Source organism: Triplophysa rosa, linkage group LG2, assembly GCF_024868665.1.
Source record: "Triplophysa rosa linkage group LG2, Trosa_1v2, whole genome shotgun sequence".
Lineage (NCBI taxonomy): Eukaryota > Metazoa > Chordata > Actinopteri > Cypriniformes > Nemacheilidae > Triplophysa > Triplophysa rosa.
In genome coordinates, this window is record NC_079891.1 from 34,095,886 (window position 1) to 34,119,366 (window position 23,481).

At 38.9% G+C, this 23,481-nt stretch overlaps 1 protein-coding gene across 4 annotated transcripts in view; it reads left to right on the forward strand.

Moving 5' to 3' along the window:
* LOC130551418 (ras-specific guanine nucleotide-releasing factor RalGPS1) overlaps positions 1 to 23,481 on the forward strand; it is an 84,616-nt gene that overhangs the window by 55,247 nt on the left and 5,888 nt on the right. For all 4 annotated transcript variants that reach the window (XM_057329020.1, XM_057329019.1, XM_057329021.1 and 1 more), the window contains 4 exons: positions 14,711 to 14,848; positions 15,480 to 15,573; positions 19,141 to 19,208; positions 23,291 to 23,417. In XM_057329020.1, coding sequence (XP_057185003.1) covers positions 14,711 to 14,848; positions 15,480 to 15,573; positions 19,141 to 19,208; positions 23,291 to 23,417 — 427 coding nt within the window. The remainder of the gene's footprint in view (positions 1 to 14,710; positions 14,849 to 15,479; positions 15,574 to 19,140; positions 19,209 to 23,290; positions 23,418 to 23,481) is intronic.

Genomic DNA, 23,481 nt, shown 5'->3' on the forward strand with positions numbered 1-23,481 from the left:
AACATGGAGGAAAGAACACAGAAACTGGCATCAGTTTGTCTTTTTCCTTTTAGCGTTTGTGTCCAGTGTTGGGTGGGATGTAAGTATTAGTGATGTATAGGGAGACCCTCATCTGATACATTAGGAGATCGTTAATGTTGGTGGTCCTCTAGGAGCCACGGGGCTATGAGGAGAGTTGGGAAAGTTCCTCAGTGTTGTCCATCCTTGGATGACTTTGTTTGTGTTCATGTTTGATCATTCATGGAGTTTGCATCATTCTAGTTATCAATGCATTTCCGGTTATATCATTTCTCTGACAAATGTCTGTCTTCGTGAGGTTTTAGAGGTTTTTATTTTTACTTTCTAATCACAAACGCTTGTAAAACAAAACGTGCCCAGACGTTCTGATGTGCTGCCTGTTTTCTGTCTGATTTGTTACTCATTCACTCTCTTTATCATCTGTAAGTTCAGTCTCTCAAAGTGTAAAGTGAATGTTAGTTGTGTCTTTTGAGTATTTCTCAGTTTGGAGTTTACATCATCTGTTTATAAAGAAATGCAGGCAGTCGGGTGATGAGATGAGAGGGATTGCATGATGAATTTTCTGTTTATAGGTCTCAAATGCTGTTGTCATGTAAATAAACTGGCAGAACACTTCTGTTTTTTAGACAAGGGTGATTACGTTATGTATTTTCTGCAATTCCGTGGTCATGTAAATAACCTGCCAAAAAAGTGTCATGTTTTTTCGTTGGAAACTGTGTACTCTCTTAAAAATAAAGTTGCTTCACGATGCCATAGAAATGGTTCCATTAAGAACCTTAAGCATCTGAAGAACATTTCGGTTTCTTTGTGGCAAAGAAGAACCTTTGACTGAATGGTTCTGTGTGGAAGCAAAAATGATTCTTTTATGGCATCGCTGCTATTTATTCATCTCTTCCTCAATGATCACGGTGTATAAACCTGCTTCCTCTCACTTGAAGTTACACAACAGGTTTCGTTTACGGAGGAAATCACAGCCGCGCTGTTTTACTTTCATTTAGTGAAATTTTTTGCCAACATTTGCCGCTACTGTTCCATTCACTTCTGTTTGGCCTTCACGTTGAGCAGCATGTGCAGTTTTCCTCAGGCGGAGAAACCCGACTCGTCTTCAGGGCAGATTCACATGGAATCTGTGATTATTTTATTATTCTTTTTTGCCTTTTTATGCTGTCAGTTATCCATACAAGTGTGTACTTATACACACATTTGTATAAAAATATTTTTTTTTCAATTTTCATCTTGAATAAATCACCTTATATAATCCTTTTTTGTTGTTAAATGTATGATTTTCCTTATTCTACTGTTTATCAGCAAAATAGCCGTAGTGCTGATACAGCATTAAAAAAATTGGTAATAATAATAATTTACAAATGTTCTGTTGTCCTAAGAACAGTATAGAGAAAGCTTTGCAGTATAATTTAAAACATCTAAAGATCTCAATCGACTGTAAACATTCTGCAACAAGACACTGTTTATATGTCGTCTCCTCTCGGCAGTGACACGTCTAACAGCTGAAAACATTTGGCTTTGTTTATGTTTTGACTGTGAGCTTGGCTACTATTTCACCCACTTATGTTCTTTTTATGGAGAACCCTCCAGCATGTTTGGGGATTGTTTTATGAGGGTCTCTTCCCAGGACCGCCATCCCCCCAAACGTCCTCCCTAAATCCCCCTCCATGTGGTGAGAACATCATACTCTCTTTTTTATTTTTAGCGCCCGTCGATTGGGGTCCCAGGTTCCCTTTGCCTGAAGCTCCGTGCGTTCTGGTGGTATTAAAACACACACGAAAGCTTTAACTGGTAGAGCTGGTGAGTGCAGTTTTATACCAGCGTGCCAAAATCAGATCTCTGTCTTATATCTAATGAATAAAAATCAAAGGTTAACAACCCCAAAATGGCTCTTTGGTTAAGTGGGGCTTCTGTGGCCAAATGTCCTTTAATGGTGAGAAAGCCGTCCAAGCATGAGGTCAGCTCATTAACCCACATGAGCCCAAACAAACTGACTATTATATCCATCACCAAACACTGCGGCCCTTCATCGTGGAAACACTTGAGAGATCAAACGGACTAGACCTTCAAACGCAATGGAATTGGCCCTCGGATCACTTGGGTCCACATGCCAGGTTAATTCATTTCATGTGGGTTATCTGGGTTAGTTTGTTTGTTTATCTGATGCGATACCTGAACGCGGTCGACGGGAAAACGTGTGACTGATCGTAGACACACAAGTGTATGTTTATAGCCGACTTTTCTGCGCTTTAAGAGCAAACTGAGTCATTCAGAAGGTGTTCAGAGAGGCTGTGCAGATTTTCCAAGGCAAAGAGGTGCTTTTTTTATATGATATATTGAAATGATTCACGAAACGAGCAGAAAATGTGACATTTATTAAAGGGTTTGTGGTGTTGAACTTTTTTTTAATTATAGGAGTCGTGAATTTGTTTATTTTTTAACAAATAGTCTACACGGCTTTTCAGTTTATTTCTTTTCTCTCTCTGTACTTCTACGGCCATGTTCATGTGTAACTCCTAATGTTGTTCTCTTGAAAATCCAATAAAAAAACAGAGCTCAATATTTTGATTTACTTTACAGAAATAGATTTAAGGTATTTATTTAAAAAAATGTTAAACTGAAGAGTATTCGGGTATTGATATTGATGTATTTATATTTTATATATAGTTATTAATATACATATACAAATATCCACACACACACATACTGTATATACAAACCCGATTCCAAAAAAGTTGGGACACTGTACAAATTGTGAATAAAAACAGAATGCAATGATGTGGAAGTTTCAAATTTCAATATTTTATTCAGAATACAACATAGATGACATATCAAATGTTTAAACTGAGAGAATGTATCATTTTAAGGGAAAAATAAGTTGATTTTAAATTTCATGGCATCAACACATCTCAAAAAAGTTGGGACAAGGCCATGTTTACCACTGTGTGGCATCCCCTCTTCTTTTTATAACAGTCTGCAAACGTCTGGGGACTGAGGAGACAAGTTGCTCAAGTTTAGGAATAGGAATGTTGTCCCATTCTTGTCTAATACAGGCTTCTAGTTGCTCGACTGTCTTGGGTCTTCTTTGTCGCATCTTCCTCTTTATGATGCGCCAAATGTTTTCTATGGGTGAAAGATCTGGACTGCAGGCTGGCCATTTCAGTACCCGGATCCTTCTTCTACGCAGCCATGATGTTGTAATTGATGCAGTATGTGGTCTGGCATTGTCATGTTGGAAAATGCAAGGTCTTCCCTGAAAGAGACGACGTCTGGATGGGAGCATATGTTGTTCTAGAACTTGGATATACCTTTCAGCATTGATGGTGCCTTTCCAGATGTGTAAGCTGCCCATGCCACACGCACTCATGCAACCCCATACCATCAGAGATGCAGGCTTCTGAACTGAGCGCTGATAACAACTTGGGTTGTCCTTGTCCTCTTTAGTCCGGATGACATGGCGTCCCAGTTTTCCAAAAAGAACTTCAAATTTTGATTCGTCTGACCACAGAACAGTTTTACACTTTGCCACAGTCCATTTTAAATGAGCCTTGGCCCAGAGAAAACACCTGCGCTTCTGGATCATGTTTAGATATGGCTTCTTTTTTGACCTATAGAGTTTTAGCCGGCAACGGCGAATGGCACGGTGGATTGTGTTCACCGACAATGTTTTCTGGAAGTATTCCTGAGCCCATGTTGTGATTTCCATTACAGTAGCATTCCTGTATGTGATGCAGTGCCGTCTAAGGGCCCGAAGATCACAGGCATCCAGTATGGTTTTCCGGCCTTGACCCTTACGCACAGAGATTGTTCCAGATTCTCTGAATCTTTGGATGATATTATGCACTGTAGATGATGATAACTTCAAACTCTTTGCAATTTTTCTCTGAGAAACTCCTTTCTGATATTGCTCCACTATTTTTCGCCGCAGCATTGGGGGAATTGGTGATCCTCTGCCCATCTTGACTTCTGAGAGACACTGCCACTCTGAGTGGCTCTTTTTATACCCAATCATGTTGCCAATTGACCTAATAAGTTGCAAATTGGTCCTCCAGCTGTTCCTTATATGTACATTTAACTTTTTCGGCCTCTTATTGCTACCTGTCCCAACTTTTTTGGAATGTGTAGCTCTCATGAAATCCAAAATGAGCCAATATTTGGCATGACATTTCAAAATGTCTCACTTTCAACATTTGATATGTTATCTATATTCTATTGTGAATAAAATATAAGTTTATGAGATTCGTAAATTATTGCATTCCTTTTTTATTCACAATTTGTACAGTGTCCCAACTTTTTTGGAATCGGGTTTGTATATATAACCACACACAGGCACAGAGTTTATTTCCAAAATGACATAAATCAGAAATCTTTTTTTTTATTGTACATTCCAATTAAAATATCAATCAAACTGCAGCTGGTTTGTTTTGATTTAAGCCATAATAAATAAATAAAAATACCGCTAACTAACACAATAAAACACAATGAAGAAATTATAACAATAAAAAACAAGATTTTTGAAATTTATCTCGTTTCGGAAACAAACTCTTCATATATATATATATATAATATTTTGTCTATAGTAGTCATTCTCTTGGGTCTTGACTTTATCTTGACATTTGAGGTTTACTCATGTGTTGTGTTATTTTTGTCAAATCTCTTTGAATTCTTCTCCGAGCTGATCTTCAGTAGACCCCAAGCACAACTAGGTAACATACAGACATCCTTTTTAATTCATCTTTTATTATATTTCTGAATAAAGGCATCAATTGTCCAAGGCGGACATTACGTTCGGCCACTACTGTATAGTAATATTTTTCTCACACTCAATTCTTTTCTCTTTTCTGGCCCCCAACACTCAGCATGTGTGCATGAACTTGTCAACGTGCTGTACACACCATTGACTCTTGTACCAGGTGCTCTCGTGTTCATGCACCTGAGTGGATGGATCGAACAAAGACCTTTGTTTAGTAGAGGAGTAAAAGTCAGTTCGCACGGCACACAGTTTGAGGACTGGCTGTGCCCGCTGATATTTTGTAAGCAATGAAATCAGATTGGTAAATTCAGACTGTGCCGTCTGCATCTGGTACATCTACAGTCTGATGTGAGAGGTTTAGTTCAAACAGAGGTCCACTGTTTAAAACCGCCGGGTATTCGATGTAGTGTTTTTAATCTATTCGTTTTTTTCGAGTTGGATGTTGTTTCAAATCAGTTTACGTAATTTATCATAATCAAGCAATTTCTATTGAATCTTTAAGAAAATGATGCATTTGATTTTTTCCTGTAAACGCACAAACTAAAGATGACTGTGGTGAGGAAAGAAAAAGCCCATGTGGTGTTGTGCGGCACAAATGTGCACAGCTATCAGGTGACATGACACAGTCCCTACGTCTCAGATCTAAACTCACGGCCGGTTCTACCTTGTTTGAGGCTTTCAGCTGAAGTCTGGGTATCATTACAGAAATCAAGTACAAATGCACCACAATTAGAAGCTGGTCTTTGGATCGGACAGAGTTTATGCTGCCTGTCATTAAACAGCTTTTCCCCAGATTGCATGGAACATTATACGGATTAGCGGTAACGAAGTGTGTGTGTTGTTAACGTGATGATTCAGTCCGGCAAAATGGCTTTGGAATGATAGCGTTTTACAGCTGGGAAATTACTGCCTGTTTTTTCGGAATACAGTTTCTTGAGAATCTTTTTCGGTCGTGTTGGCTATTTTAAAAATAATCTTTTGTTATTTGGAGCCTTCGATCATCCACAGTATTCAAAAAACTGAATTGCACTTGGAAATAAACATGTTGAATTCTCACACTTTAAAAAAACTTCTCTGAGATTTTCTCTTTCTGTCTTCCAGCAGGCACGGTCTCTAGCAATTGTTGAAACTTTGCAACTTTATCATATTATTTCATCCTTAAAAAGGTAGTTCACCCAAAATAATAAACTTTTAAATGACACGTTCTTCAGTGGTACACAAAAGAAGATATTTTGAGAACGTTTTTTGTGTTTGTATAATGGAAGTCAATGAAGGCCATTGTTGTTTGGTCAGCAGCGTTCTTCCAAATACAGTTAGGGTCCGTAAATATTTGGATTTTTTGATGAATTTTTTTGTGTTAGTTTAGCTCTGTACCAAAATGTATTCAAGTTACAGTTATATAATGGATGTTGTCTTAAAGTGCACACTCTCATGTTTATTTAGAGTGTATTCACATCCAGATTAGCTGAAGGGTTTAGGAATTACAGTTCTTTAATATGTAGCTCCCCCCTTTTTCAAGAGACCAAAAGTAATTGGACCGTTGAATCAAAAGCTGTTTTATTCACAGGTATGGGCTTTTCCTTAAAGTCCCCGTGAACCAGAAGTTGCAATTGTTTTTTCTTCCGTATTCTGACTCATTTCTGAGTGAAAAGGAATTTCAAGGGAGAAAATTAGTGGGCGTGGCTTGTGTTTTTCACTGCGAATTGATTGGATGTGTAAAAACAGCTGTTGCATTGATTTTGAAATGAAGCTGGCGGCAGACTGACAGTTGAAGGGGAGGAGTTAACGGATGCTCCGGCCAAGCCGTCTAATTTACGTCATTTGAGATGAATAGTCATTTCAGGGCGGAAGTGCATTTTCAGATTTTATCTGAAGATTATGAGGGCACATGAATTGTAAAAAGAAAATGACCCACATTGATAAGCTATTTACTATAAACGCTGCAATATTTCATGAAAAAATAAGAATGGTCATTTTTAAATTTCACTGGGACTTTAAATAATTTCGAAGCATGTTAAAGGTCTGGAGTTGATTCTACATGTGGTGTTTGCATTTGGAAGCTGTTGCTGTGAACCCACATCATGTGGTTCGGGTAGATCTCCATGCAAGTAAAAGGATCATAGTTAGATTTCAAAAACGCAACAAATCCATCAGAAAGATCCCAGGAACATGTAGAAGTATGACTGTTGTATTGCTTAAAAGTGAATATGGAACTTGTTTTCTTTGTAGTATTTGATGTCTGAAAAAATACAGAGCATCTTTTCTGATATTTTGACCTGTTTCTCCAGTTTTCATTTTCTGCAAAGGATGCAAATAGAAACTATTATTATTAATAATAATTTGGGGAAAATATTGTAAGTAGATCACAGAATGAAACAAAAATGAACGTTGCGAAGGTGTTTTTCTTTATCATGGAGAGGGTTGCCATCATCCACCACTTTTATCTTATATGGACGCACAGGATTGTTTTGTTGGTGAGCTCACCAGTGTGTTGTTGTTGTTTTCTCAGAATGTACCAAATTGTTGATTTGGCCACTCTTTTTAGGAAACGTTTTTTTATGTGATAACCTTGATTTTGATTGCGGTTTTCATGCGTCTTGTCATGCTGTCAGTCGTTCACATCGCTGTTGGATGACTTTATGTCACTCCTGAGGTTTGATTTTGTTGGAATTCAACACGCACGGAACTGGAATGACCACAATACATCTAGAAATGCTGATTAAATGAATATCTGAATGGTTTCTTAATTCTTTCCGCGGCTGTATTTTGATTCATATTTTCTGAGTAGAACAGAATGCAGTTTTAAAGGTCTTTTGTCAAGAAGTCAACTTAACTTTCCGAAGTGCTCTTGAAATGTGTTTGGTGATTGACAGGTGGGTCGCTGCCCGTGATCTGTTCAACTTAATATGAGCAGCTGCGGTTAGATGACTGTTCTGAATTATGTCAGGTTCCAACACAACATGTCAGTGGTCAGTAGAATCGGTGAAGATTTTGCTTGCTTGCTTTTGTGTGGATTTGTGTTTGAGATATACACCAGGCTTTGGGTTAGTCGTCTGTTAAGGGTCTGCTGGAGCTTTGAACAGCTGATGAGTTGAGCTTTACTGGGTGCTTGCCAACTTTACTTGGTTTATTTTTCTCACCAAATTAGCCATTTTAATAGGCTCAGACTGAAGTGTTAAAGGAAAATACTCTCCTGTATGAGCACAGATGTTGGGTTGTAAAGCCTTTTTATATACATGAACTATTCTTTTAAAGATGCAGACCATTAGGAAAGTACTTTTAATAAACTGTGACGCCATGATGCTGTACATCTGATGTCGGTCATTCTTTCAGTTTTATACATTATCTTTGCAGTCACTTTGGCCGCGTGTCCCGTAAACGTTGTCTGTGTCTGGAATAAACGTCAACTCCTACACGGATCGGCAAAGCTCGTCTGCTTGACTCGACACACGCGCTGAATGCAAACCTGTATGTTTTTATCAGTGGCGTGGGAGCGCCGTACAGACCCGAGCGGGCACGTTTATGAGATTGATTTACGGTTATAGGACAGGAGCTGCCAAGCCGCGCTGCCCCTGCTCGGAAACTCTGTTTATTTATTATGATTCAGCGGTGATGTGGAAAGCGGTAATGAGCTGCTCGAGAGGTTAATCTGCGGTTCAGCGAGCCGTCGCTCTGCTGTCCTGAACCTGTGCTGGTTTTGTTGTGATGCAGTCGCACAGGAGGCCATTACTAACTTTGCTGTGTTATACATCTTGTCAACATTTTCTGTAAAGCGATGCAAAATTGTGAAAAACCGACAACTATTGAAATAAATTTGAATTGAGTTGCACAGAAAAAAGAAAGGTTGTATTTGTGTATTGAGTGACACGACTTTAGGTTGATTATGACGCATGTCAATGATGAGAATGATTTAGTAAGTATTCTTGTCTGGTGAGAGTGACCTGCATCTGTGGAGAAACAGAAGATGAAGGACTCGCGATTCATCATGTGTAGGTCATGTTACACGGCTGTTGGACAGATGCGGATTATTACTCGAAAACGCACACGGCAGCATGTTGTTTTAGATCTAGTATTTCAAGAAATCTTCTCCTCAGCCTTTGATCCACACTCTACGTTTACATGGAAAGGAAAATTCTGGATTAAGTGTAACTTCAGTTTGAACCGCTGTGACATCTTGATGAAACCAAAGGATTCTGATGTAATAATCACTGCTGCGGTTTCTATATGGATACTTCACCCTACACAACACTCATCTCTACCTCTTTCCTCGTCGCTTTTCCCATTTTTGCAAACTGAGGAAGGGTTGCAAAAAAAGTGTTTTTTCCTCATAAATAATGCAGGTGTCTGTACAGTATAGGCTGAACAGTATAAAGCTGATGTTAAAGGAATAGGTCACCTTTAAAATGAAAAGTCTGTCATTATTAAATTACACCCTCTTGTCATTTTAAACCTGCATGACTTTCTTTCTTCTGCAGAACACAAAAGAAGATATTAACAAAAATGTTTTAGTAACAAAACATTGACTTGCATTGGTTTTGTTTCCATACAATAGAAGTCAATGGGGTTTTTGGACCAACATTTTTCAAAATATCTTCTTTTGTGTTTTGCAGAAAAAAGAAAAGCACACAGGTTTAAAATGACAACAGGGTGAGTAAATGATGACAGAACTTTCATTTTGAAGGTCAACTACTCCTTTAAATCTACCTGTGAAGATGCAATGCTGCGGTCCTGACACAAGCCAAAACCAGAAACATGTTATCTGTAAAACATTTCAGGACTCTTTATATCAACATTTTCAAAGTGATTTGATGCATTTAAATTGTTTAACTGGCTCCATTAAAGTTCTGTAAATTTAAGCAAGTGTTGCAACAAATGACAAATGACTATTATGCCAAACTGAACATTCACTGGAACATTTTGAGTTAAGATCTGAGTTTCTTTTACAGTGTTAGAATTGCCAGAAGTTTGTGGTCAACGAAGTTTATATTTCACTTTAAAAAGTTGATCTATTGTATTGTGTTCTTTATTGCAGTAGACGGTCGCATGAATTAGAAGCATCCAGACTGCTCTCGTTTAAGACCATTTGGTTTTGAGACTCGATCACTCTTTTTATGTGTTGTAAAATGCTCTGATGTGTTTTGATGGTTGTTTGCAAAAAAATGAATCCTTTCACAAACACAGAAAGATTTTTTGAAAGGAATTCCTCATATTGTATTCATCTTTAGAAGCTGGTGAAAGTTATTGTAATATTTAATGGACAGACGGGGCTTTTTTTCTTTTTCCACAGTCACCATGATACTTGCAACCAGCCAAAATGACCTCAATACATGATGAAAAAACACTCAAGTTTCCTTGGCACACGCATTTTGGCAGAACCAGGGGTTACAAGGGATTTTATAGTTGCTTTAAAATCCTAACAATTTTACCCCAAGTTCTCCATGTACCCACAACATTGTATTTCTGCCTTTCAAATGTCATTCTGTCCGATTATAGTCTTGCTTATTATTAGCAATGGGATTCATCATGTTTTTTCAGTGAACTGACCATTTGAGAAGCTGTTTTAAAAGATCACAAGGAAACGCTCAAACAATGGCTTTTATACAGTAAGTCCATCCGACCCAAGAAATGTGCTTTGTGACTCATGTTGTAAGATTTTTCATGTTTACATGGAGATGGTACAGCCTGAAAACAAATGATGACATCATATCCTCTTCACTCCAAACATCGCTGTTGGTCTGTCTGTTGACAGCTGGAGAATCCTGTATATGATGTGACGCTGACCGGACCGTTGCGTCGTCTTATGAGAGCTCAGGTTCATTTAAAAAGTCGCAGAATAACTTGACGTCTGTCTGGTGCAAAGAACAAACAAACGTGGGCAATTTAGGGACCCTTAATAGGAAAGAGTATTTGCAATTTTTTGTAGAACGTATCCTGAGGTTGTGAAAGAAGAACCACAAATGTGATCTCTTTCAGTTATTTCTCTTAGACATCAATGAGGGTAAATGGAGAGCAAATGGAAACGTCTTGCGTCTCAGATATAGAATCCGGATCCAGAAAGCTCCCAAATGTCATTAGACTTTGAACAATGTCACAAACTTTATTCATATTATTATTTTTCATAATAATAGTTTCATACGTAGAATTGTATTTCTGCATCAGACGGTTCTGATGTTTTGCTGAAGGACAGTACGCTTGTTGGATCTGTTTTGCTAATACCTGGCTTTCAAACATGATTGTGTAAGAAGATCAGTGCAGCCGCGTCAGCAGAAAGGAAATCTTCTGTACGACTGCATTTTCACCATGTGCTTTTGGACCGTGTTTGTTCTGTAGAACACCGAGAACCACGAGGAGTGACGGGCATTATGTAAGCTGCCACGCCGCAGCCTTTTGAGGGCACAGAGAAGCTCGTACCCTAATTCTGTTTAGTCTGAACTTCAGACACTTTTTTTCCTGGCAGGGGCAAAGATGAGCCTGACAAAACCCACACATAATGCAAATGGAAATGAGTGGTAAACACAAACACTTTACTAGGTTCATGGAACTTGACGTTTGTTTCCATGTTGAACAATAACATCCTGTAAAATGCTCTCTCATCTGTACGTCGCTTGTAGGTTTGTGGGTTTGAATTTCTGGGAAAAACAAACTGATCAAATGTTTTTTTATTTTTTATTTTCATTGACAGCAGTTTGGAGTTCATAAACAATATGGACGTCTATAGTAAGCAAACCCTCCAGGTCATTTGCTCAGATAATACACTTCTAATTGTTAGCAGCACACCGCTGTTTGCCTCGAGAGTTGTCAGTAGTGTTGTAGTCGAGACCACCAAAACCGTGACCGAGACCGAGACCAGAGGGTGTCGAGACCAAGACTTTGAGTCTATATAAAATATTGTATACTGGTTTGTATTGGCCACCTCCAGTTTTCCCTTTGTTTTGCCTCCAGCTAGAGCCGTGACTTAAGCGTGACGTCGGCGAGAAAGGGGTCTATTTGACTCCGTTATGAATATTCATACATACAGTAAACATAAATGTATCACGTAACCAATCGCAACACAACCAATAAAAGAAAAAAGTTAGGTAAGATACAGGTGTTCCGTTTTTATATTATCTCAATGGTCTTTTTTTGTAGTTTGGCAATAATAATACACTTTCCTCGTATGGAAAACTGAAGCTTAGACTTTAAACCTTGGATTTCCTTTTGCGCCAAAGGAGAAAGCAAACCAGACGGGTTTGGAAGGACGTGAGGTTTTGTGAATGATGATTTCTTTTATTTTATGGGTAAACTCTCCCTTTTAGTGAAACGTATTATTAACATGATCCAAATAAGAGCAACAGAACTTTTTTTATTGAAGCAGAGCTTTTGAAAATAAAACATAATATAGAAATGAAGGCCTTAAGAGGCCCGTAAGCACATGTTGAAAACCAGTTTTCGATTTATGGTTATTAAAGCGTTTATGAAATTGCTCCATGCACGACTCGGTGTTTTGTGCCCAGCGTGCAGGTGATCTCATGTCGGATTTGCTGGCTTTTTGAGTCATTTGCTGTTGGTTTCATGGCAAATTCGAACACACAACACATTATACACTTTCATTTCCTGTCTTATTATAAACACACATCCCTCAATGCTTGAGGTTTTTCTGCACGTATCAGAAGCAGACGTTTTCATCTGGACAACTCCGTTTGTTTTCTACCTTTTCTGTTTAAATAGTAGGAAAATTGTACTCATTTTGCATAGTGGTTTTCGCCTATTGTATAGTATTAAAGTAGAGGATTTCGGGATTGATTCCGTTTCATTCATAACTTCAGAAAGACGTCGCATTGCATTGTGGGATTGTATTTTACAATATAGATTTTAGTTTGCACACCGTACTATCCAGAAGAATTTACAACCCAAACAGATCTTCGAGCAACACTTATCCCATGTGTTGAGATCGTTTCCATCTCCGCTTCAAATACAGATGCATGCTGGGATTTATTAAAGCCAGTAGTGTCCGACAGCACCTGCTGTACGGTACATGTCTGGTTCTCATTACACACATCTTACTGTATCGTGTATGTCACAGCTTGTCTGGTAAAGCAGGTGTCGCATCGTAATCTTTATTTTAAAGAGCTCAGATTATTTCCGCATGTAGACGCGCTCTGACTGACAATCTGACTAACAATCTCTGGTCTGGTCTGGTTGTTTTAGTAAATGTTTATGGAACATTGGAGACGGACACAATATTTTGTTGACCATGTCAGGCATGGGATTGAGGGTGTATGTTTTTTGTTGTTGTTAAGAATTTCTATACAGTAATGTATCCGTTGAATTGTGTAAAATACCTCCTCATTGAAAGTGCAGTTTTTTGATATTGAAGAAAAACGTGATGTGATACGTGATGAATATTGCAATATACAATAGGGGTGGGAATCTTTTGGTACCTCACGATTTGATTCATATCGATTCTTGGGGTCACGATTCGATTAAAAATCGATTCGCGGTTTTTAATAACGATTCTTTCTCAAAGTTAGATGCGATATATGGGCGCCGTCCCGTATCCGGGACAGCTGATTTACTTAAAAGATTTTGCATGTGAATTCTTATCTTATTGTGACAAACATTATATCGTTGGAAAGTCTCTAGAAAACATATTTCATCACCGTTTTATAGAATAATGTGTGTAGGAAGAGTAATTGTTTCTTTTTTTTTAAAGAGTGGGCTTACACATGTTTATGTGCTTTCCCTTCTCACAGTATAGTTTCATACAGATGTATTGTTTTTATTTTGTTTCTGCGCTTGTGTATTTTTTCATTGTGTCTGTTAATTGGAAAATTAGTAAAAACAGCATCTCAATGTCTGTTGTGGTCAAATTTCAGATCAAGTGTTAAAACCAATGGAAAGCATATGGCCCCCTAGTGGATTTTTGCAATATTGGCGCTAAAAAACTCCGACACATCAAAATTTGATGCATCAAGACCAAACTTGATACAAAATTGGTGATCCTTGAGACTTTGACTTATGAAATTTTGGGGCTGATCTGTAATTATTTTAAATGTATTTTTTATAAAAGAAAAACAAAGCTTTTATAATTTTTGTATTACAATAAACATAGCTAAATCACCAGGTGCCGCACCTCTCTCGCAAAAAAGTTCCGCCTTTTTTGTTCCGACAACATCACCAATTGTTATTTTAACTAGAAAATCGATTTTTGGAAATCTGCGAATCGATAAGAATCGCTGAGGACTGAACCGCGATTCATATGTGAATCGATTTTTTCACCCACCCCTAATATACAATATGCGATACGAGAGCGCTGTAGGTTTGTAAAATCGATTTTAATTATATTAAAATATATTTTAAAACAGCAAATCAATGTAAATTACCAATAATTACGTTTCATATTTTTTCATGGATAAGAAAGCATCATTACTATTTTGGAAAGTGAACAGCCATGTTTTACTGTTGCGGTACTTAAAAACTAAAAAACGAACACTGACAATGTTATTGCAAAACAGATCAATGTATAAAAATATTTTTGCAGTAACAAAATTGCAATCGGGTTGCAATAGAGAACATGTGAATAATGAACAATATTTTATTTTCAGCATTCACCAATACGTTTATAAAATCAAAAGTTGTATCCGGTGGCATGAACAATACAATGAATAATTGTTTTTGTGTTAAAATCAATAAAAATTAATAAAGGCTGTAAAAATATATTGGTCGATGTTAATTTATGTTAGCTAATGCAAGCCATTACCTAGCGTTCATGAATGATACGTTGTGTAGAACTGTATTTAATTTATCGCTATTTTATCCGTCAATCGTATATAATTTTGTATATTAGTTTTTGCAAATATTGTATAATCTATGTAATCCATATCAATTATGTTAATATTTCATGTATGTCTTCATGAATAAAATCTAATCTGTCTCGTATTGTTCCCCGCACAGGAATCTACCTGCTGGACATGATTTACATTGACTCGGCCTATCCTGCCTCTGACAGCATCATCGAGACAGAGCAGCGGACCAATCAGATGAATAATATCCTCCGGGTGATCTCTGACCTGCAGATGTCCTGTACATACGGTCCGTGTAGTCATCTGCTCTACGTTATAAATATAAACACACGCTGTTTCAATCCCTAGTGAGCTGGCAGCATTAAAAAAACTACAATATAAAAGTAATGTCTAGTGTAGCATCCCAGAATGAATCGCTTGGTGAAAAGAGATGACCGGAGACGTGAGGGGAATGTTAACTATAAACATCATTCAATCAATACAAAAATAGCCTTTTTTATTGGAGAAAAATATTTTACAGACAATCTTGACAGAAAGTAAAGGTCTCCATAAAAATACCATTTTTATAACATTTTGTTTGTAATGCAATCTTTGCCATCAAAGGTCCAAAGAAATAATCTCTATTGTGGTTCATTAATCCTGCTGTGGGTTTGTTGCTGTTGTCTATATGTTTATGTAATGTGCTAAACTGAAACTTAAAATTAGCTCCATGATTTCTGTATATACCCTGCTTTGATGTTGACAAGCTGTTATAACAATACTAGCTTTGTCTGAAGGAAATAATAAAGAACTTCATTCATAACAGAGATGCGTTCCATAAAAAGGACACCGTTACATTCGGTGCATCCTTGGAGAGGTTTGAAGTTGCTATATATGTCCATACACACGCACATGTCTGACCCTCAACCTTCTCTCCCCAGATCACCTTGTGGTCCTGCCTCATGTGCAGAAGTACTTGATGTCTGTTCGCTACATTGAGGAACTTCAAAAGTTTGTGGAAGACGACAATTTCAAGTAAGTGGGGGGCTGGCGGCCTCAGCGGTGTGTAACGGCCCCCCCGGGGGTCCGAGACCTCAAAGTGTAGGAGTTGTACAGTACATCTCAAACGCTCCTCCTTCAAACGGTCTGATGACTTTAGCAGGACGCCCGGCGGAGAAGTGAAGGTGACCCGTCGGCGGACATGATTTAGGGCTCGGGGAAAATGAAACGGGGAATGATTGCGTTTGTGGGTTTTTTTTCTTGGTCTGGACGTCCCCAGACATCTGACACTGAGGATTCATGGATCGTTTCCATTATAGGCAAACAAACCCGGATTTTTGGGTGGTCGGCACAGTAAGAATCAATATCTTCGCATCATTCTGTTTTTATTAAAAACCCCGGGTGATCTGAGAGTTTGGGCAACATGGAAATGTGTTGCCTAACCTCAGCAGGACTTGAGTCCAAACGCATTGAACCAACAATGAGAAATACACTCATAAATAGTGCTTCCAAACCATAAAGTGTTCCTGTAGAGGTCACGTGATTCTGAACATTTCTACAAGAATGTTTTAACAGTACTGTGTTGGATTGAGAACGCAGAAGTTTTTATACTGAACATCACGACCAGACGTTTTACTGTGAACGTCTCATGTCGTTCCACTCCGCCTCGTATCATCATGAAGTAAATTCACACGATCACAGCGTATTGCCGTAAGATTAAAGAGTCTTTGATTATGTTGGAGGTGAATGTTGACGCTGTAGAGATCTGTGGGACAGTCTTAATGTTGTCCTCAGGCTGTTATCATTGGCTCGGTTGGAAAGATACAGATGTCTCCGAGAAATATCATCCCTGCCTGTGAGCATTCATTCGTCGACGCAAACATATTAGCTCACAATTAGGAAAATGATACGTTTGCAATACTTCTGCTTTGCTGATTTTCATTTGTAATGTTTGTCATGCGTCACAAGATTTCGTTTCTGTAAGTGATATTTAAACACATCTCATCATGTTGAACCTTTTCTTCCGGTGTTCTCTTGGCCTCTCGTCTGCTTCATTTAATTAAAGAGATTTGGACTGAATCTTGTCCTGATGACAGAGAATCAGTAATTGATCTTAGTGATCTCAGTTCTGTTTTTGTTTTGGCCGGTGGACGTCACCCGCAGGAACACTTTCAGAACACGTCATGTTTTATACCGAGTCTGCTGAAATACTTGTTACCTAATCAGACTGAAACGCTTGACTAGATTTAAACCCATTTGCTTTCATGTAGAATTGATTAATGACAGATCCTTTCTTACATGTTCTGGAATTTGGATAGGGTCACTGGTTACATTTAAAGCGACAGTTCGCCCAAAATTACTGTCGTCATTTTTTCTGTGGAACACAAAAGCAGATATTTTGAAAAATGTCTCAGTGGTTTGGTGTTGTTCGTTGTGTTGGTTGCTTGGTTATCAACATTCTTCAAAATATCTCCTTTTGTGTTCTGCAGAAGAAGAAAGTCATGCATTTTTTAAATGACATGAGGATGAAGATATGATGAAAGAATTTTTATATTTTTTGAAGTAGCCCTTGAAGTAGTCTCATCTATACTGAGCGTCTAAATCCTCCAGGGTGTTTTTTGCATCGCTCAGGGCTGTTTAAAACGGATAAGAGATAACACGAGGTCCACATTTTAGGAGCGGAGAGACAAGAAACCAGTTTCCGTGCAGTCTCCATGGCAACGATCCGTCTGTGAACCCATCACGACATGTCCCCGGTTCGACCTCGCGTGGCCTCACAGGCTTGGATGATGTAGGGTGGACTGTTGATGTTCATCCAGTGTTGACATCATCCTACTGGCTGCGTCCTGCTCTGACGGACCTCAGCCTCCCTGATCGCCAGCGGCCGTTTCACTTCTGGACCACTTCATGAAAGAAGCAGGACTAAGGTTCAGCCGCGGGGTTTTTGAATAGCATCTCTACACGTGTAGCAGTGTTCCAAAACCCAGTGTGCTGTCTGTCTGCTGTATACTTAGGGAGCATACTAATGAACACTGAACCTTGTGTGATTTATGTCACCCTTCACGGACGGAAACGCTGTCGAAGTGTCGGTTTGGATGAGAGCCGTGTTATCTAGTTCCTAAACTCTTAGCACGAGTCTTGTTTTCGTGATTCTAAAACGCTCTGACCGCTTGGGTCGGTGGAGACTCTTAAGTGGTTGACATGCAAATTACCTCACAATGATTGATCGCTTTGGGAGTAAACCACACCCACCACTTATCTGACTCTAAATATTTAAACTTCCTCACAAACAGTGTCTTATCTGAGAGGAATTTATCCTTTTCCTCACACCGTTTCATTGCTTCCTTTCGCTAGATGTCATTTCTCATGGTATTAATCTGCTTCTCATTTACATTGACGGGTCAAGTTGGGCTTGGCCAGCGTTATTGATCTGGTGACAGTAATTGCTGGCGAATCTCGTTTGGTTATAATGCTCAAAAAATGTGCGAGGGTTGCGTTTAAAAAAAGGCAAGTTTAGAAATTAAAGCGTGTCACGTATAACAGATGTTGGAAATGAAAACCTTCACATTTAAACTCTATTTTTAGTGTTAAATACAGCTCTTATTTGTCAGAACAACCAAAAAAGCCGTTTTAGTTTTGGTAGTTGTATGGTGTGGTTATTTTCGAGGTTTCTCACTGTGCATTGTGCCAAAACCATGAAATGAAGATTTATAAATGAATCGTGTTGGGTTTTTATCCGTTTAGTCATGTTGTGCTTGTTTCAGCTGATGGTTTGGAAGAAAGCAGTTGTCTCGGTTTAGATCGCTTGTGTAAATATGAAATGTTATGGGTCACATGGCTGACATTTGACTTTGGCACAGCGTCTCCTCCAGGGTCAAGTGGGTCTCATGAAAGCAAGTGGATAAATGCGTTGTGTAAGAGGTTACTTGACCTCTGTGAGCTGTTTTATACAAAGCACTTTGTAGTTTATAGTAAACACTGTAGTTTTATAGTAGTAAATTTTGCGTTAAACTGTGACGCGTCAGATTGAGCCTTTGACTGCTTGTGACATCATTATTTCTCAGTAATATTTTCTTTAATAAATGGTCTTCGGCACTAATAGCCAAGTGGACGTAATAGTGCTTTGTGGTCCTTTTCCAATCCCAAAATTGAAAACATTACACTTAAAGGAACAGTTGACCCAAAAATGAAAATTCTGTCATCGTTTACTCACCCTCGAGTTGTTCCAAATCTATGTGAATTTCTTTGTTCTGATGAGCACTAAATAAGATATTTTGAAGAAAGCAAACCGTTCTGGGGCACTTGTAATTTTCCTGCTATGGCAGTCAATGGTGGATAAGGACTTTGGTTACAAGCATTCTTCCAAATATCTTTCTCTGTGTTCGTCAGAACAAAGACACTAATGCAGATTTGTAACAACTTGAGGGTAATGAAGACAGAATTTTCATTTTGGGTGAAGTATCCCTTTGAGCTTGCGCATATTCATCATGTTTGACTAAACTGATCCCCAAAGCCTTCTGTACACACTTAGCCAACATGAGTTTTGAAATATTAATTGTAGCACCCTTTCGTTAAAAATCTTGCATGTTCTTTTCATTACAGACTGTCCTTGAAAATTGAACCAGGGAACAGTTCACCACGCATGGCCACGTCTAAAGAAGATCTCGCAGGTCTGTATTTGTGTTATTACATGTCTATTTCGAACGTTTTTAGCAAAAAAGCCCAAAAGTCCTTACATCCTTAATCATGCCATTTTGTGTAGCTGTGCCTTTAAGACGTGTTCTTCACATGAACTGTACAACAAGATGCGCCAAAACAGAAAACATCTTCACAGCATTCAGAAAAAGTTCAAGACAAAATCGATTCCCCACATCATGAACTGTTTAAAAAGATCTTTTGGAGCGGATTAGCATGTAGCCCTGAACATTCAGCACCATGTGTTCTGTGGTTGAGAGTACACACACTCATTCTCAAGGTATCTAACCCACGGGACACATTCAACTCTTCTGGGCTTCGTGAAGCCCCTAGTGGTCATTATTGAGGGGTCATTAGGGGCCGAGAGGTGTCGGTCCAATTCGACTCATTTAAAGGCCAAACGGAAGAGGAGTGGGCTGAGAAAACAAACCGGAGATAATGTCTCTCGGCGGATCCCTCATAATCCCAACATAACAAATCTGCACATCTCACGCTCTACGTGGAGGCTGTGATTGTTTAGTCCAGACACACACTTGGCAGAAGAAGACTCGGTGATGGTCTGTAGTTGTTTTGCAATGCTTCGAACAAGTGATTCCACCGCCTCCCAGGGCTTCATCGCTGCATTATATTATAACACAGTCTTAGAGGCCAGTATAATGTTTATTTGCTATATTCAGTATATTTTGTTTTCTATATTCAATGAACCACTTCCCTGAATACTCTAATCATTTACATTGATGGATTTTACAGACACTTTTATTTAAAGAGTACATATTGTGTCATTTTTTTAAGGTCCTACTTTGCTTTATGGAGTGTCCAACAACAAGTTTACGTACACACAAGGTGTCAAAACACTTTCATTTTCTAATAATAGGCAGTTATTGTTACCTTACTTCTTGAGTGACTCAAATGATTCGTTCGGCGATTCATCCGTCTAATCCCCTCCTTTCTGTCAGCCTACTCTGATCTGATTGGTCGGATGGTCTAGTCTGCTGTGATTGGTCTACCGCGTGCAGCGTCGCAAATGGAACACCGAGTGACGCAAATCTGACCCGGAACTGAAATAAGAATGACAGACGACTCGTTCGCGTGATTCCGAGTCGACTCCTTTTTTTTCTCAAGCCAATAACTTTGTTATTCGGTCACTTTCAGCTTTGCAACTTGGCCGACTGCTCACATTCACACGCAGCAACATTACACACTGCACAAAATGTCATTTTAAGGACATTGTAATATTTACTCTTTAAGAACTCACAAGCGCTGGTGTTGATCTGGAAAGGCTTTATCCCAAACTTCCAGGTTAGGCCATGCCATAAGAACACAAAACTGTGGTCTGTCTGCTTGGCGGTGTTTTAAAAACCTTGGTTTTGTTACTAGGAGGGTGTTTGTTGTGAATGTGGCTATATAGGCTTTAAAATGAACGTATGGGTGTGGATCTCTGCTTTTCTTTGACGTGCACACTGTAAAACACTAGTAAAGGTCTAGTCACGCGATATGGTAAAGAATAGACCTTTTCCACATATAATTCTTAAAAACTGTCATTTATAATCCAATTCTTCAGCTTTAGAACCACATCCATAGGTTTCCATCATTCTGTACCTTTAGCTATAAAATCTGGTTTGTGGGGTTACCGACCGTGGGAAACCCCTCTCAGGATTTGATTCTTTCAGAAGTGAAAGATGGTCTTAGAGATGAGGTCACCGGCTTCGACAGACCCTTACGATTATTAAATAAAGACATTGTGTATATGACACATTTTCCCCCCATGCAACATTATAGCCATATGTGTGTCCTCACAAGATCATCTGACATAATGTGATCATTCTTTCCTCAGATCCTTTCCTTTTCTCAGATGTTATTGTGTGATTTTAAATGAATACGGAGAATATTTTCCTTGTATGTAAATGAAATGTTTGGCATCACAGGAAGAGTCAGGTGGACGAGGTCTCCGAAGGGAAAACCGTCTGTTACATAATCCGCGTGCGTCACTTTCTCCATTAAAGAAAAAACACTGGCCAGGAACACGACTTACAACAGAGCGAAACACAGAATGCACGTGCGCAGGAACGCATCGCAATACAAGACGTGTTTACTGGGAAACGCGCAGGGAGGGAGAACACATACTTATCTCGCTCTCTCACTCTTACAACACAGATGCACTTTATTTCTCAAAGACCTCACCGGGAAACTATTAATAGCTGGAAGCAGTCTTGTTCGAGTCGAACCGTGTTCGTGATGTCCAGACCTTAATCACACACAGACCAGAGACCAGAGACCAGAGACCGAGACCGAGACCGAGACCGAGACCGAGACCGAGACCGAGACAGAGACAGAGACAGAATGAGAGAGAGAATGAGAGAGAGAATGAGAGAGAGAATGAGAGAGAGAGATGAGATTTCTGGAGCCAACCTTTTTCAACACCGTCTCTAATTCATGGCTTTCACACAGGAGAATATTTATAGTGGCTCTAAATCGCATTCGGACACTTGAGTCACTCTTTCGATTTAAATGTCATTTTATTAGATAACAAACGTCATGTGATTGAACAGCTGATTCTAGTTTTCTTCATTGGTCATTTTTACACTTAATTACATTTATGCATTTGACGGACACTTTAATTTATATGTTTTTTAATCACTTTGTGCGAATCGAACCCATGACCTGTAAAACACCACATGAAAATATACTGTAGTATACTATAGTAAATGGTATTAAAATGTATTTTATATCTATTTTAATACGTGTTCTTTAGTATTAACTAAAGTAAATTATTGAACTTTAACATTTACTTGAGTAAATGAGTGTATTTTACTACAGTTTACCATAATGAATACTTTTTACAAATATTTGACAACTACGAAGTGTCACTATTTTATGTTATTTCCATTTCATTTTTATTTTGAGGTCTGTATCCTGGCAGGTGTGTTTTTGTCGAATGTTTTGCTTGAAAATTCTGGTTTGCTGTGGTATCTGATCTGCTCCAGTAAGATTGCCGAAAGGTCATTTTTTCTGAACTTGATCTATAGCAGACGGTCATCATTTCCATGTAACAAATTAAAACCATATTAAACAACATGAGATTGAGTCGCCAGTGACACAATTTTCCGTCTTTTGTGAATTTTCCTTGGAAACGGGGAGACATTTTTGACATGAAATGTTTGCGGAACATATTGGCCAAGAACTCATTTCAAGTTAAAAGTCCATCTGAAACGAACCAGACATTTCTTTAGATGACAAGTCACATGATGCATGTTTAATTGCCTCTTACATCAGCTGTATTGACAGATCATTGTAACGCGTATGGTAAAGGTTCCTGTGTCTCAACTGGTACAGCATTTGGTTTTGGGTTCGATTCCCAGCGCGCGCACACACACCTATAAAATGTCTACTTGAAATGCATTGTGCACGAATGTAAAAGGCAATGAATGTCAATGCAGTCAGTATTAAATCTCAGCCAATCAGCCTGTGCATCATCACAGAGCTCAACAATGATGATGACATCAGACAGAAATGAGCTCTGGAGAGACCGCAGCTGGACTGTACACGACCCTTGGCTTCTCTTCGGGTGCTGGTTATGTGTGTTGTATCCATCAGCACAGGAGCCGCACTTTGTTTTCTGTTTTTATCACGTTCACATTCATTTAAATAACCATTCCATTGTTAGGTGGTTCAAAATCTGTACGAACACCAAATAAGATCGATATCTTGATAGCCTGAGCCGTCTCGAATAAACCACTTGCTCCACCAAGTTTTACTCGATTGATATATAAAAATGTGTGTTCGTTTCATACAATTTGGTGGACAAGGTCCTTTCCCACACAGGAGGGAAAGCAGACAGAGACGCACGCCGTTACTCTGGGAATCCTCTGCGTTTTCTCTCACAGGGAGTGTTGGTTCTGTCTCCCTCATGAGGACGAGAGAATGTTCACGTTTATTTTAACGTGGTTGAATTTGTACCCCGGAGGCCTGGCAACAGAGTGTTTACATCCATCTGCTGTTTATTGAGCATGTCACGGAAATCATTTCATATTTTCGTTCTCTCTCTCTCTCCGTTCAGGTCCGTCTGAGGTGTCTTTGTCCGTGCGGTACAGTCGACGGCCGACTTGCCCTGATGCTACGGCGGGGGTCCATGTTCCCACGCCGCCTCCCTCACGACACCGGAAAAGCCACAGTCTGGGCAACGCGTGCGTTTCTTGTGGATACAGTACATTTGTGCGAATTTGGTCAGGATGCGTGTTTCCACATGAG